The sequence below is a fragment of the Xyrauchen texanus genome, chromosome 5, assembly GCF_025860055.1.
Source record: "Xyrauchen texanus isolate HMW12.3.18 chromosome 5, RBS_HiC_50CHRs, whole genome shotgun sequence".
Taxonomy (NCBI): Eukaryota; Metazoa; Chordata; class Actinopteri; order Cypriniformes; family Catostomidae; genus Xyrauchen; species Xyrauchen texanus.
Genome location: NC_068280.1, coordinates 20,015,164 through 20,030,564, shown reverse-complemented (window position 1 = coordinate 20,030,564; position 15,401 = coordinate 20,015,164). Strand labels below are relative to the sequence as shown.

The 15,401-nt window shown below is 35.3% G+C and overlaps 1 protein-coding gene across 2 annotated transcripts in view; it reads left to right on the top strand.

The window, feature by feature from the left end:
* Positions 1-2,953: 2,953 nt before the first annotated feature.
* LOC127643722 (ephrin type-A receptor 6-like) overlaps positions 2,954-15,401 on the top strand; it is a 284,814-nt gene continuing 272,366 nt past the window's right edge. For both annotated transcript variants that reach the window (XM_052126561.1, XM_052126560.1), the window contains exon 1: positions 2,954-3,386. In XM_052126561.1, coding sequence (XP_051982521.1) covers positions 3,311-3,386 — 76 coding nt within the window. In that variant the 5' untranslated portion in view covers positions 2,954-3,310. The remainder of the gene's footprint in view (positions 3,387-15,401) is intronic.

Below are 15,401 nucleotides of genomic sequence, written 5' to 3'. Positions count from 1 at the left end.
CTGCTCTGCCACCTGTTTCTCAGACCCTTGTGGATCCATCACAACATGAACCACTTTTTGTCGTCTTTCTGTGTCCAAGGACTCTTATTTTGAAGTGTATGGTGGTCTTCCTTGTCAAGCCTGTGATCCTGATTTCATCCTTCATTGTATTCAGCTGTCTCTCATTTAGTCATTAGACTTTGTGTGCATGTGTCCCTCCCACGTTTCCCTCAGTCTTCATTGGTTATTGCTCGTATGTCTGTATGAAGTGTTACTATCCAGCATACTGTTGTGGAGTTTAAGTTACATTTGTACATTGTACATTCTTCTTTTGTTCATTATTAAGTTACATTAAAATTGGATCCCTGGCCTCTTCCCTGGACATACTCTTAACAGATTTAATGATTTTAGTCTGATCAGTGGTGTATTTGTGATGCTATTGACACACCTTAAATTCATCTTTTAAGAGAATTTGTGAAACTCAATCCTTGAAAGATTTTTGTATCCTAGGATATACAAACATTTGAGAGGTTGGGGCAAGGAGCACTGACCGAGTGGACAGTTAATTCAAATTATTGAAAAGGGTGACATGGCAGTAATATGTGAGAGAACTGCTAACCTTGAGTTAAAAGTAGATATATTTTACATTCTCTGCTTAAAATATTGTTGCTAGGAATTTTTATTGTTGAAAATGTATGAATTAGATATATAAAAAAAATGCTTTCTGGATCAAGCTATTCTAAATGCACAAAAGGGTCGAGCCCAGATGATCCCGTTATTGTGTATCATCAAAGGGCTCTAGCAATCTGATAATTTTTTTCACCAAAAGGTTTGGGAATTCTAGTGGTCAACTTACACTTATCTATTCTAAGGATTCTTCCTATGGCAGTCCTAAAGCATCGGTAGTTAGAAGCCTTAAGGCACTTGCCTCAGTTTTGATCTTGATAAGTACCATGGTATAGTAATTGCATCAACTGTTAGTACCGTAGCACTTTAAAATGTACTGTGATATTAAATAATAATCATCATCTTATACCATAGTATTTACAAGGTACTTCAAGTTCCTTCAAAGGAAATTATGTATTATTGCCATCATCCAGCACATGTCCTTAAAACATGGTATTACCATGGCACCTGTCCAAAATCATGGTATTACCATGCTACCATGCCCAAAAAAACTAAAAAACATAGTAATTAGGGATGATACCTGGATCGGTATCGGCTCAGATACTAAAGCTTTTAGACATATCGGGTATCGGTCCGACGAGCCCGAACAAATCCGATACTGTGTGTGTCAGTCAAGAATTTTACTGTCCAGCTCAAAAAATAACATAAAAGAACCATAAAAACACAATTAAAGTAGTTCATATGACTCATGCATTTTATTCAAAGCCACCTGAAGATGTGCGATAGCTCTGTGAATCACAAAAGGCTGTATTTTATAAGTATAAAATGCACTTGCAGCTCCAGTATGTCAGTGAATGGCGCTGCTCCGTTTACACACAATCACTCATGGCTATTTTTAGCCTTCACACAGTGCGCAATATTTGAGCACTACTCACGAACAATATCTAATTTGTAGATGCTCAATAGTTCAGTTCCCTTATAATATGCATTTAGAATGGCACTGGAGGTGCATTTTACCAGAATTTGAATAAGAAGCTAATTAAACTACTGTGAACTTGCCTACAAACAGACACTTCCTCGCGAGTTCAGAATGTCAAAATAAAAGCGTGATGGTTTAAAAGTTAAAGATGCACGAGATATTTTACAATATATTACTATAAGATATTATTATTTGTTTTTCAAATGATAATATTTAAGCTGAATGGGTTCCAAAAAATAACTGTGTGAATGAAAAGTGAGCTGATATCTTACAACTAAATTGAACAAAAAAGAAATATGTATCCTTCGAAGTCCTGATACAAGTTGAAAAATGTTTGCAAAAAACCAAAACAAAAACGTCTTCTTTACTTGTTTCTTTACTTCGTACTGATGACTTTTACTGGAATTACTGTTAATTTTGCTGCTACATTATATAGTATACTAGTTAATAATAACTGTTTCTTAATAAGCTATACATTTATTTTGAAATTATGTGTAGTTAGAGGTTTTGTTTCTTTACATATTAAAGAGTACTCCCAATTAGCTCCACACAATAATGTAAAGATATTCTAAACTGATTATGCAAAAAAACAATACTGGTATCGGATCGGGATCGGACACTGAGATTTCTGATATCGGAATCGGATCAGAAGAGAAAAAGTGGTATAGGTGCATACATAATAGTAATACCATGGTACCATTTACAAGAAACAAAGTACTTTTTGTAATCATTATAAAAGGCTCTGACACCAAATAATTGTTTTAAAATTGTTTTTGAATGGGTTTAAATCTGTTAAGAAGCACATCCACAGATGTGGGTCCTAATGTGTCAGAAAATAGCAATACATTAATTTACTGAGGTTTCTTTATGTTCTTGCCTTTTTATGGTTAAATAAAATAAATAACAATAGCCAAGTTGTCCTGTATGGGTAAAAATAATGTCAAGATGTTACAAAAAAACAAAAAATGTTTTACCCTCTGCTTTTATGGGCAAAAACTGAACTGCAATTAATTTAAAATGTCTATAATTTGTAAATGGGAAAGTCAAAATGTTCGGATAATGACCCGGCGTCAAAGCATAGATTATGCAATGACTTGTTTATGTGTCCCGCTTTAAATACGCAAGCTGGACTTCCCTAGTCTTGACAGAACCGCGGGACAAAACAGCACAGAGTGGAGACGAACACCATCTAGTGCTGAACTGGTTGTCCGTCGAGATTCTGAAAGCTAACTTGGGCTTTTCACCTCAAGAACGCGTTTTGCGCTTCAGAGACTGAAAGAGTCGTGGAAGCTCTCGAGCCAGATCTGTCTGCGTGCGCGTGGCTGAATATCAGTGCGCGTATTACTCGCCAGGCTCGTAACGGCAGCACATAGCAGTGTCACGAAGCGAGGGGGGAGAGCCCGTTTATGGATATTGAAGATTGGAGAACACTCTTATTCCAGTTTATTATATGAGGTGCTGACAACCAGAGAGCTTAAGCGATAACTTATCTAACAGTCTTTACCCTCTTTATGGGGTAAATTCAGTATGTTTTTCAAGAGTTGTTCGTAATGGGCTGGCATTTCTATCGCTCTGTATCCGCGTTTTCGCGGTGCGGGGAACGAGGTGGTTGATGGCGCAAAAATCGTTTACAGTAGTTAAAGGAATTTAATTACTTGATATTTTGAGGAGGATTATTCGCTTTAGTCACTAACACCGACTTGCTTGCACAACTGGATACTAAAAATGACTTTTGAAAGATTTTTCTTCGTGTTTACTTTACCGGGATTGATGTTGTCGGACCCCGGCCATCCAAACCAAGGTGAGTTATCAATTGTATTGAATTGGTTAATAATATCATAACATATTTAATACTCACCGTCAAAGTGTGTATGTGTACAATGTAGGCTATATTGTGCGGACATGATATTAAAACATTCAGCCATTCAATTTAGTTAAAATATTATACATTTGCTTCTTTTATTTGGCAAGGACATTTCGACTATACACGTTATTTCGACTATTGCACATTGTTTTGATTGGCAACTTAGCACAGGAAAGGTTATAGACGCAATGTTTACTATCGTTGTGCAGTTCTGCATGCTTCTGCTCATCATATAGCTAGATGTGGTCCTGTATACATAACACTAAGGTATCTAAAGGACTATTGCAGCAGACACAGTGAGTCCGTTTTTTCGCCGCACCTGTGTCCCCTATTTTTACCCATAACTTCCCCTTCTATATCCTCGCAATAGGCAGTGGCTATTCACAAAACAAATTGTTGTGGAAATGGCAGTATTTTGAGTACGAACATTACAAGAACAAATGACTCTTGTATTATGTGTGTGAAGAGAGAGAAAGAGAGAGAGAGAGAGAGAGAGAGAGAGAGAGAGAGAGAGAGAGAGAGAGAGAGAGAGAGAGAGAGAGAGAGAGAGAGAGAGAATCTTTGTGTGGGATGCGCAGAAAATAGAGGGATATAACACTCAAACCATCGTTGAGTTGGCTTGCATGGCATTTTAAAACTTTATGTGATGAGTCATACTTATTTCAAAGTACTAAGTACTTTCTAAGCCTATGTCCTCTCAGTTTAAACCATCAAAAATAGGCAATACACTACCAGTCAATTCTAATATTAAACTAGAACAGAATGGAAACTGAAAGTTTTCAGTTCACTTGAACACAAGTACAGTGCCTCTGTAAGACAGCTAAATCACTCCTTATTATTAACACTGTTTTGTAATGGCCAATTAGTTTGCTTGCAGAGATGAACTTAGCCTAACATGATCTCACAGAATATATATCTATTCTATTTCCACATGCATACCTGTATGAGGTTGCACTTTCAAGATGCACCGGATACATCTTTTTTCTAAAAGTCTGTTATAGGGTAGAGCGGGGCACAAACTAATACTTTTTGGCTTTCTTAAGTTTGTGTCAATGGACTTGAGGTTCAAAGTATTTTTCATTTTTTCATATGAATTTTACACATGTCTGGAACAAATATTTAGCCTTGTTTCAATAATACAGCGTATACTTATTTCATCATCTACCTGGAAAGAAGGAAAGTGAAATGTTACAATGTTCAGCATAGGCGTGGATATTGACATTTTACCATTGTAACATGACCACATGACAGCTTAAAATCCCCTTCTAACAACTTGATCTGATTTCATTAAAATAAATAGAAGATAAACTAAAATATGTTATAAACTAAGTCATACAAATTAGCAATAGGTTAATTTTGACACTTGACAATGAAAACACTTCTAAGCCACAGCATTGGCCGAAATAATGCATGGATAGATGAACACACACACAAGGGCGTGCATAATAGAGAATTATGTAAATTACATATCTGACTGCATGGAATTTCATATAGTTTTTTTTCCAGTTAGGGCACTGACACTTCAAACATCATCATCTATCATCTTTCCAGTGTGTGTGGAAATATGTAAACCATGTGTTACAATTAGCCCTGCTCTCATTTGTTTTTCAAATGATTTAATTTGCCTTAAAGGTGCAAGATGTAACATTTTTCATGTAATATTCGCCTTTTATTTGCCAATGTGTGAACGGCTTGTAACGCAACTTAAAAAAATGAGCCCTTCCCGGACTTCCTAGGTTGCCTGATTTTCATGGGAAGGGAGCGGATCGCTTTTGCCAGGAAAATCCAAAGGATGTGAAATCCAAAGTATGCACACTCTCTAGAGCCTTGCCTCAGACAGTAGCTTCTCTTTCACTATTCAACAGCAACAACAAATTGCAAAACTAGGTAACATTATTTTAGAGATGGAATCCAGCAAACGTCCAGCTCCCAGCACAACACAAACTCTGAGTAAGCCAAAAAAAAAAAATATATATATATCTGCTGAATCCCGTCTGGCTAAGTGGAAAACGTGATCACGGTCAAGCGAAAACTAGAGTAAACATTATGTGAAATAATGTGTCATAAGTAGGGCTGGGTATCGAGTTCGATACATTTTAGGCACTGACTGAATTGCCTCTAAGCATTCGAGTATCAAAAAATTTCTCATCATTCTGTACCAAATTTCGATACCTAAGGGGTTAATCTCATCGATGCCAGTAATAAGCATATAGCATGCTAGATGTGCCCAAATCTAAAGGTGCCGGTGATTGGCTGTGGTTAGGCATCAAGAAAAATACTAGTTTACGCCGGTTGTGCCCAGAGTGAGGCTGTAGTGTGTATGCGTCTCAACCCCCATAGATGTAAAAGATGTGGAAAAGATCAAAAGTGTGTCTACATTTCACCAGGCTTGATGCCAACAGTGCGCAATGCAATATTTGTGACAAGATAATTGCTGCCAAGACCAGCAACATGACAAATCTGATGAAGCACTTGACAGTGCATGAAATAAACTTAAGAGCAGAAAGTTGCTCCGTCTTCGACTGCAAGAAGGCCGAGCCGGTGCAGTCATCCTCTCCGCGTCCTCCTGCCACAGAGCTTCCTTGAACATGCCCACCACACGAGTCCACCTCCGAAACTACTGATGAATGCAGCGCCGCTATGACTCGGCCTCCTACAGGTAGGTTAACGTTTAGCAAACAAACCAACAAACAAAATCGGCTAACTTGTAGTGGTACATGCTTGTGTACTAAATTAACGTTGCTGTGCACGGTGACATAGTCCTATAAACTGGGACCTATGGGACCTACGTAACGTTAGATATTGTTTGGATGTGGCTATAGATAGCTACTAAATCGATGTTAACAATGCTATAGTGTTGACAGTAACTGATCAAGTTTATCTCACATTAAACTAGTTATCTTGTTTAACCGTGCTTATTCTTAGGGTTGGCTGAATTAACAGTTTTGCTTTCTTGTTTATTTTCCTCTTTACGTTAATGTTATACAATTTGAACTTTATTAATTCTATTTGCACTGATTTATGGTGTTGGTTACATTTTGTTCCTTTGTGCTTTTTTGTTCCTTTGTTGGAGCTGCAGTGGCTAAGGAGTCTTTGAGTCTTTTGAAAAATTAAACAAACTGAAAAAATAAAACCAACGTTTTTTTGAGGTAACGTGTATTGTTTGTAATCTTGTTAAAATGGATTTCATTAAATTGGTATCGAAAAAAGTATTGTTTAGGAACCGGTATCGAAGTCAAGATATCAGTATCGGTATCGATATCTAATTTTTTTGAACGATACCCAGCCCTATTCATAAGGATTGATCTATGTAATTTTAGCTAACTTAATCTTGCCTGCTAAAGTTGACGAATTGCAAGCTACCTTGCTTCATATCTTTCAAACAATTTCAACAATCGTCTCTTTATACTAAATGTCAGGTTAATGTCAACGATAATTTGTAATTATTCAACAAGTTAAACTACAATAACACATGAAATGTATGCTAGACAATGTTCAAGATAATGCATTAGTGTAACATAACTTGGTTATACAAATATATATATATATATATATATATATATATATATATATATATATATATATATACATTCTATTATTATAAAACAATAGCGCATCTATATATCAAAATGACAGTTTTGATGTAATCACATCAATACTGAATTGTGTCAACTAATTTATAATGTACAGTCTATTTTATCAAGAGCTACTGTCATCATCCACTAAATTTAGCTAACAGCTATTGATAAATCTGGCTAGCTAGCTAACGCAAACATAGGCTATCATATAAATGCAGTCGAAGAATCATGCAAAGAAATGTGATTACTTCAAACTACAGACTTGCATAGTCAGACCTATACCCACACTTCCAGCACTGGAGAGTCAAATATAATATGCAGTCTCAAAGTTTGTAGTAAAACAATCATAACTGTGTAATTTTAATTATGCTACCTCATCTGTCATCATGATGTCGTTGAATCACGTTCAGTCTCATTGTAAGTTAAGTCATTGTTTTGGTCGATGCTCGCACGAGCAACAGGTAGCTGGCTGCAGTTCACTTAATGGCCACAGGTGTCATTAATAACAAGGGTTTCTGAACCTTACATACTGCACCTTTAATAGGGAAGGACATTTTGCAGCGCATTTATTGTAGAACATTTGAAAGTCCCACAGAATTCCATTTAAAAGAGAACTGTATTTTCAATGGGATCACCATGCAATCTGTCTTCTCACCTCCTTGTACCATTATGAATCTCTGACTTGCTCATTAAAATCACACACCATTAAAATGCCAGTCTTTAACAGGTCTGGCTAAAATAAACTTTTTGCGCTGAGGATTGACTGGCTTCCCTTGCAAATCATCTTATCTCAGGACCAAAATAAACTTCAATATGGGTATTAGATCTGTGTTAGATAGCAGAGTTCTCCAGCCCTCCTCTAATCAGATTTGAGTGGAACTCGTAAGTGTTCTACAAGGGCTTTTTAGCTCCTCGTCTTCGAATATAGGTTGGTGCTTTATCTGACTGCCTGTCACTGGTCAGAGTGAGAGTGGGTAAATTTGGCTAATCCATTCAGAGAAAGTAAAGTCTAAAATGAGTATGCTTCTTTTGGTTTAGACCAATGTTTCACAACTGTGGTTGTTTCAGGACACAGATTTTACACATGACTTCAATCAGTGGTTCTGTGAACGCTTTGAAATTGTTATTAATATCACCATTAACTGCAGATGTCAAACGATATGCATAAATGTTAATATGACATACAGGTCTACGCTGTAAAAAGTTGCAATTGTTACTTTAAGCTTTTTCTACCTGACCTAAAGGTAGCAATGTATTCAAATTGATTAAGTGATGTTGGTCACACTTAATATTAGATGACATTAACTACTATGCACTAACATTAAATACAAACAAGACAATATATTTACTGTGTAACTACATTTTGTTCTGCAAAATTCACACATTTACTGCTACTGATGTTGATGTACGGGTAGCTTTAGTGTAGAGTTAGGGTTAGGATAAGGTGTTAGAGTTATGTTTTGGGGTAAGGGTTGGATTAGGGTTAGGGGTAAAATTAACAGTGTAACTACAAATGTAATTAAATGCAAGTACTTTAAATGTAACTGCAATGCAACAACATGTATGTACATAATGAAGACATTACCACATGAAGCACATGTTAACATTTCTCAGTGTAGGCTGAATATTAAATTTGTCAATTTTGTAAATGCATAAACAACAGAAGTAGTGTGATTTACCAGCCTAACACATGGAACAAACACTTCAGGTCAACGTCACCTAACAGCTGAGAGCTTAGACTGTTGGGAGGGTAAAGAGTAAAAGAAACGAATGAACCACTATATGACACAAGAAAAAGAAGCTATTTATATTTATAGTTAGTTGACGCATAGCATGTCTTTGAGAGAGAGTGAGAGAGAGAGAGTTTAGCTCTTAATTTCAAATTTATATGAATGCAACAGAAAAGTGAGTAACACTTTAAAATAAGGTTCCATTTGTTAATATTAGTTAACAACATTAGTTAACATGAACTAACAATAAACAATACTTATAAAGCTTAGTTAATGTTACTTTCAACATATAATAATGAGGTTCATTTTTAAAATCAAACGTTGGAAATGTTAACATTAATTAAAGCACTATGAACTAACATAAATAAACTAACAATAAACAATTGTATTAATATTAACTATCATTAAAAAAATATTAATAAATGCTCTAAAAAACATATTGTTCATTGTTTGTTCATGATACCCAATGCAATATATAATGTTAACAAAAACAATCTTATTGTAAAGTGTTAGCAAAATGTTTATTTTTTACTGTAGGTGCTGTGACTGCATGACATTTATTTAATTTTTCATCACATTTTTGCCTTCATTAAGTCATTTTAAATTGTTCTGCTGTGGCAAACACATTTCTTAAAGTACAAATTATTACATGTAGTCTCTCTTGTCATTAAAATAGGCATGCAAATTTTTTTTTAAAGAATTTGAAAAATACTGTTACAATAATTTCAGATGGAGTGTTCCAAAATTATTTCATATCAACTACCTTTACAGATCTTTCAGTGTGGATAATGTTTTGCCTACATTCAGTAAAGCAAGTGTACTTTAAAAGTTTGATTTCAATTGGACTAAAACAAATATAAATTTTCTTAAAATGTCATGTTAATTAAACATGTTAATTCAACTGAAATTGTAGCAGTCCGATTTACCACAGTAGCTTAGCCTTATCCAGCATGTATACATGTTAATCAGATTGGCTCTAATTCATATTAAACACACACTAGACTACAACTATATGTTTATTTTATTTTTTACTTTTTTGTGTCAAATTACATTCATGTAACAGTGCACTGTCACTTTAATTCATCATGAGCATTGCAGCTAAAATGGAGCCAACGCTGAAACACCCGCTGGACTGCAGCTCACGCTACACTCTGGCACTTTTGATGTGAATGCTCTAACTTGTTATAATGGATGCCAAAACAATTTCAAACTGCTCACACCTTGCTCACATTTGTGATGTGAAATAGGTGTGATTGTGAGGCCCAAATGTCCCACAAGGATAAAAAACCTGAAACCACTTATGTTGTGGGGGCCAGGCTCCACAAGGAAAATGGATTTAATGTTTAATTCATCCCAAAATTACAATTATGTCATCATTTACTCACCCTAATGATGTTTCAAACCTGTATGTCTTTCTTTCTTCCGTGGAACACAATAAGTGAAATTTTGTTTATGCAGACTGTTTATGCCACTCTTTTTTTTCCCATACCTTAAAAGTGAATGGGGACAGAGGCTGTCAGTCCCTAACATTCTGCCTAACACCATGTGTGTGTTTCTGTGTGTATGTGTGTGTCTTCCTTTCTCAAGTGGCTCTTCTTGACCAGAGTTTTTTCTACAAAACTTCACATTTTCCAGCACTTTAATGAAATATGACTTAAGTGTTTAGACATTGTCACTCCTTTGTCAAGGGAGCTTTGCTGTTTAAAGTATGTAACCGTGGCTCTGATGCTTCACGGGTGTCTGTCATGAAAGTACTATGTAAACAGTAAATGTGTGCTGTACTGCTATCATGCTCTTATTGATTTTATAGACACAGTGGAGCCGAACCTCTGAGGTTTATCAATTTTTACCTTCAACAATTCAGTGGCTTTTCAAAGAAAAGTAAAAAGTTGGATGAGCTTTGTACTGCCAGCTGAGTGTATTTACAGTATGTGTGTGTATATGTGTCTGCCTATATCTCTCTTTTTCTGTACATCAGATCAAGGTCATGGAAAAGTCAGTGTCAATTAATTTAGTATTAATTTAGTAATTTTTGCTTTGGTTTTATACAAGTCTGATCAATTCACCTACACATCATTGAAACGTAGGACACACTCCATCCAGCACTCTTGCACAGTTATTGCAAAGATTATATTCACTAAAGCTGAATAAAAATGTAAGATTTATTATACTGTAATTAAGTCATTAAAAAGACGAGCTCCTTTTGTGCATTTAGACATGCCAACCTGCTTGCTCCTCTCCATTGACTTTCTATTGTTGCTGGAATCAATTTGTAAATTGCACTTTGACATTTCCAGGCCTTTTCTGTGCAAAGTGATCTTAGCCTTAACCCTAGCACCTTCTGTCAATTTTGTAAATGCAAAATAACCTCCTGCTCCTCCACATCGTTTCAGACACACTAAATGCCTGGCTAAAGACCACTAATGCATACAGCGCTGTCCTTATCAGATCAATTTATCTCAAGCATTTGACAAAGGGCCATTTTTCTCCGGTTGTGACATTCAAATTCCAAATGTCACCTTTCTCTTCTTCATCCCTCAGCTCTGAGGAAAAAAGAGGACATGAGTTTTCATGGATCTCAGCCTTCTTGTCACACTCACATACAAACCTCTTTTACTTTTACAAAACAATTAATATGTCCCTGAGCCAAGATTTAAAGGAATCTGTTTAGACGGTTTGGCTAAATGCCAGAGATTAGTAAAGCAGTGCATGCTGTTGGTTCTATTAATGTATTATGGCTGATATTTGGACTTAATACCATAAAAACAAATCTACATGTCTTATCTTTCCATGAAATATAAAATGCAATTATGATGCTTATGCTCAAAAAACTCTGAAATTGTTTAGACTACTGTAAAGTTATACAAATGTAATAAGTGAACACATAATCATTGCACACCTTGATTTGCCTCTGGAAGAGTCCAGAGCTCAATGTCCTTTAATGCAAAAATGTCAGGTTTCAAGTTTGATATACCTTTGAGCAAAGCACTTAAACAAGGAGGGGCACTCGCCGGAGAGGTTAGACCTAGAGCAACTTGCGCAGCAGAAGCGTGCTGGGCACATGACCCAGAGGTTGATTCAGACTACTGTCCTTTTTTTTCTCTGGGCCCTTCTCCCAAAATGGATTCATGTCTTTCCATGTAGAAAATTAAGTTTTCATGTAATTATAATCCCATACTGGGTCTCCCCAGCCTCCCATGACCATAGATTTCATGCTAGCCATGTCTGAGGTTTTAAATGAACCTTCCCTTGGATAAGGATCTATTTGAGTTTTACCCTCTAACCATCCTGCAAGATTACTCAAAAACGGTTCTGTGTTAAAGCCTTTATAATTTCTGAACATCCAGTCTCTGGGTGTTTCCCCCGGCATTGGGTGACTTATCTTGTTCCCCATTCTCACAACTCAACAAAGATGTTTCCTCATCAGTGATGCAATAAACGCAATCAATTTTATGACCAAATATTCTGCAAAAATATGTTTAGGCTTTACTTTTGCTCTGACCACTCTTTTTGGTATAAGGGGGTTAAAAATGAATTAGTGAGTGAAGGATCCTACTGAAAAGTTTCAGAAAATGATTTCATCTATTCCTCTTCCCACGTCTATAGGTTGTGAGGCTCCCATTTCCCAACGGAAGATCCGATCTGTTATAATAACATATATACTGAAATAAGTTACAAATCTTTTGGGTGAAAATAATGTATTTCTCTGCAGACAAGAGTGAAAACAAAAATATGTTTCTCCGACCTGTCTGGAGGAATACCAGTACTGGTCACTAAAGTTGTTAGATTATTTATCCTATAATCTATGTAGTTCATAGTTTTTGCCCCCAAAAATCTCAGTTGTGCTTGCATGGGAAGAGACACAAAATTTATATCAAAGCATCTTCAAAAGTTTATTGACAATCAAACATATTTATACCATGAGTCAAGGATAACAGACATCTTTATCTGTGTGCATAAACAGCGATCTCAGAATACCAGTGCTATCAGAATACACGTTTATACCAGTGTGTACTAAAGGACGAGCTTAAGAAATCCTTGCTACATGTCAGTAAAGACTAGTGGAGTGATGGTTGTGTAGTGGGCTAAAGCACATATCTGTTAATCAGAAGGTTGCTGGTTCGAGCCTCACGGCCACCACCATTGTGTCCTTGAGCAAGTCACTTAACTCCAGGTTGCTACGGGGGGATTGTCCCTGTACTAAATGCACTGTAAGTTGCTTTGGATAAAAGCGTCTGCCAAATGCATACATGTAAATGTAGTGCCAATGGAGGCCCAAAATGAAAAAGTATGCCAGAAACTGAGAGCAAATCTATATTTCTCACACCAGGTATTCAAAGAAAATGTTTCAAAAATTGTACAGTCCGTAGCATTGAATAAATACAGCTTAATGGCAATTATTTAACATCTTTGTTCTCAAATTTTTCCATACACTTAATATACAGTAATTGATATATTTTTAAATACATACAGGTGATGTCTTATCTTTTAGATAGTAAAATACTTGCTCCTTTCCCAGCTGAAAATGCCCAGACAACAGTAAGATTCTGTTGCCTTAGAAGTGTGTACGTAAATACTGTGGCTGAAATCTTTGATCAGTTTATTTGAGAATAATGACCAGCCCAATGTAGGGACACTGTCTTAACCAATGGTGTGAGTTCAATGTGTTAGGGAAAGTCTAAAAATAGTTATTATTTTTGCAATTCCGTTTGGTGCCACTATTGTTGGAGAAATTAAACACTTCATCTTTAATTTCTGAAACTACTGACATTTTTCATTTATGACTTGTCACAAGCCTTCACAGCTCCCAAACTAAAGGAACTAATAATCATGGCTAGTTCAGTGGTTGGATTTGTGTTTATATAATTATTGTATGGAGTACCAAGACTGAAAATGTCAAATATGTTGTCAGAATCTATTGAACATCTAAGCTTATTAACCAAAAATGTATGTCAAGTATTGAAATGGCTGAATTTTTTTAGTCTTGTCAATACTGGCTAGTATACTGTATATATTTAATTAGTTGCCTGATTATTAAAGGAAAAATGGCAGTAGCTAAACCATGCTATCTGGATTAATTTCCCCTTGAAAGAAGATCAATGGCTAATCAATGGTACGGCTTTACTACCAAAGCAGAAATTGACAAGTTTTCCAATCTATTCATATCACAGAATGTTTTTCTCATCTGTGCCACAGTAGGCTGAGGAAGCCATCGTCTCTATCAACATGAAAGCCATCCAGCTGAGACTCACAACAGTAATGACATTTCTGCTAACATTGTTCACTCTGTGTTTGATATTGCTGTTTTTTCCTGTAAATTTCCATTTGATGAAACACATTTAAATATCAATATAGCATATGCTGTGTCTATAAAATTCCACAGTATATATTTATTGTTCAACATAAAGTGAGCAAATACAGAAATACACATACACTCTCACAAACTATTAGTGGCAGAAATAGCTTTAGTTTATATAGCCTGATAAATTATTCATCAGCTAGTGGAATGCTTTTGATATAGAAATGTATGTGTTTTTTATATGAAAAAGCTAGCTAGCTATAAAAAAAGCTATGTTGCCAAGTAGATAAACTGTCGAATTTATTGAGTGTATATATATATATATATATATATATATATATATATATATATATATATATATATACAGGGTTGGGAGGGTTACTTTTGAAATGTATTCCACTAAAGATTACAGAATACATGCTGTAAAATGTAATTTGTAACGTATTCCGTTAGATTACTCAAGGTCTGTAACATATTCTTAATAATTTGGATTACTACTTCAACACTAGTAGATTTTTTCACTTGTTTTGACTATAAAAACTCTGCCAGTACAGTAAGACAAAATACACATGTTAAAAAGGCATTCTCTGAAAAATCCAAATTGATCTTATTTTAAGGATTTTTTGTATATTTTTACAGGAAAACAATACAAAAATTGTTATCAAGAATAACATTTTTGCCCTAATATCAAAGGTCTTAATAGAAAAATAAAATTCTGATCCAACGTGAATTTTCTTAATAAAAGAAAAATGATTTTGCCTGGTCACAATTTACACAAGGTTTATTTCTATTTCTTCTGCTCCAAACTTACTTCAAACATATTTTCTGTCTGCTCGTATGAATATAACACATCATAAGAAATAGTTTCTCCGCTGATCAAAGGCACTTTGGGTCCTATCATTTATATGTATAAATATTTTCCGTCTTAATGGACCATATATTAAATGAAAGAAATTACAATAAAATGTAAAGTAATCTCTTCAGTAATCAAAATACTTTTTTAAAGTAAATGTATTCTAATTACCAATGATTTAATTTGTAACTGTAGTGGAATACAGTTACTTATATTTTGTATTTTAAATACGTAATCCCGTTACATGTTTTCCGTTACTCCCCAACCCTGTATATACTGTATATATCTATAGCTATCTCTCTCTCTCTCTCTCTCTCTCTCTATATATATATATATATATATATATAGCATTCTGAGATTATATTCTTCTCACCACAATTGTACAGAGCGGTTATCTGAACTACCGTAGACTTTGTCTGTTCAAACCAGTCTGGCCATTCTCTGTTATCCACTCTAACCAACAAGGTGTTTCCATCCACATAACTGTTTTTG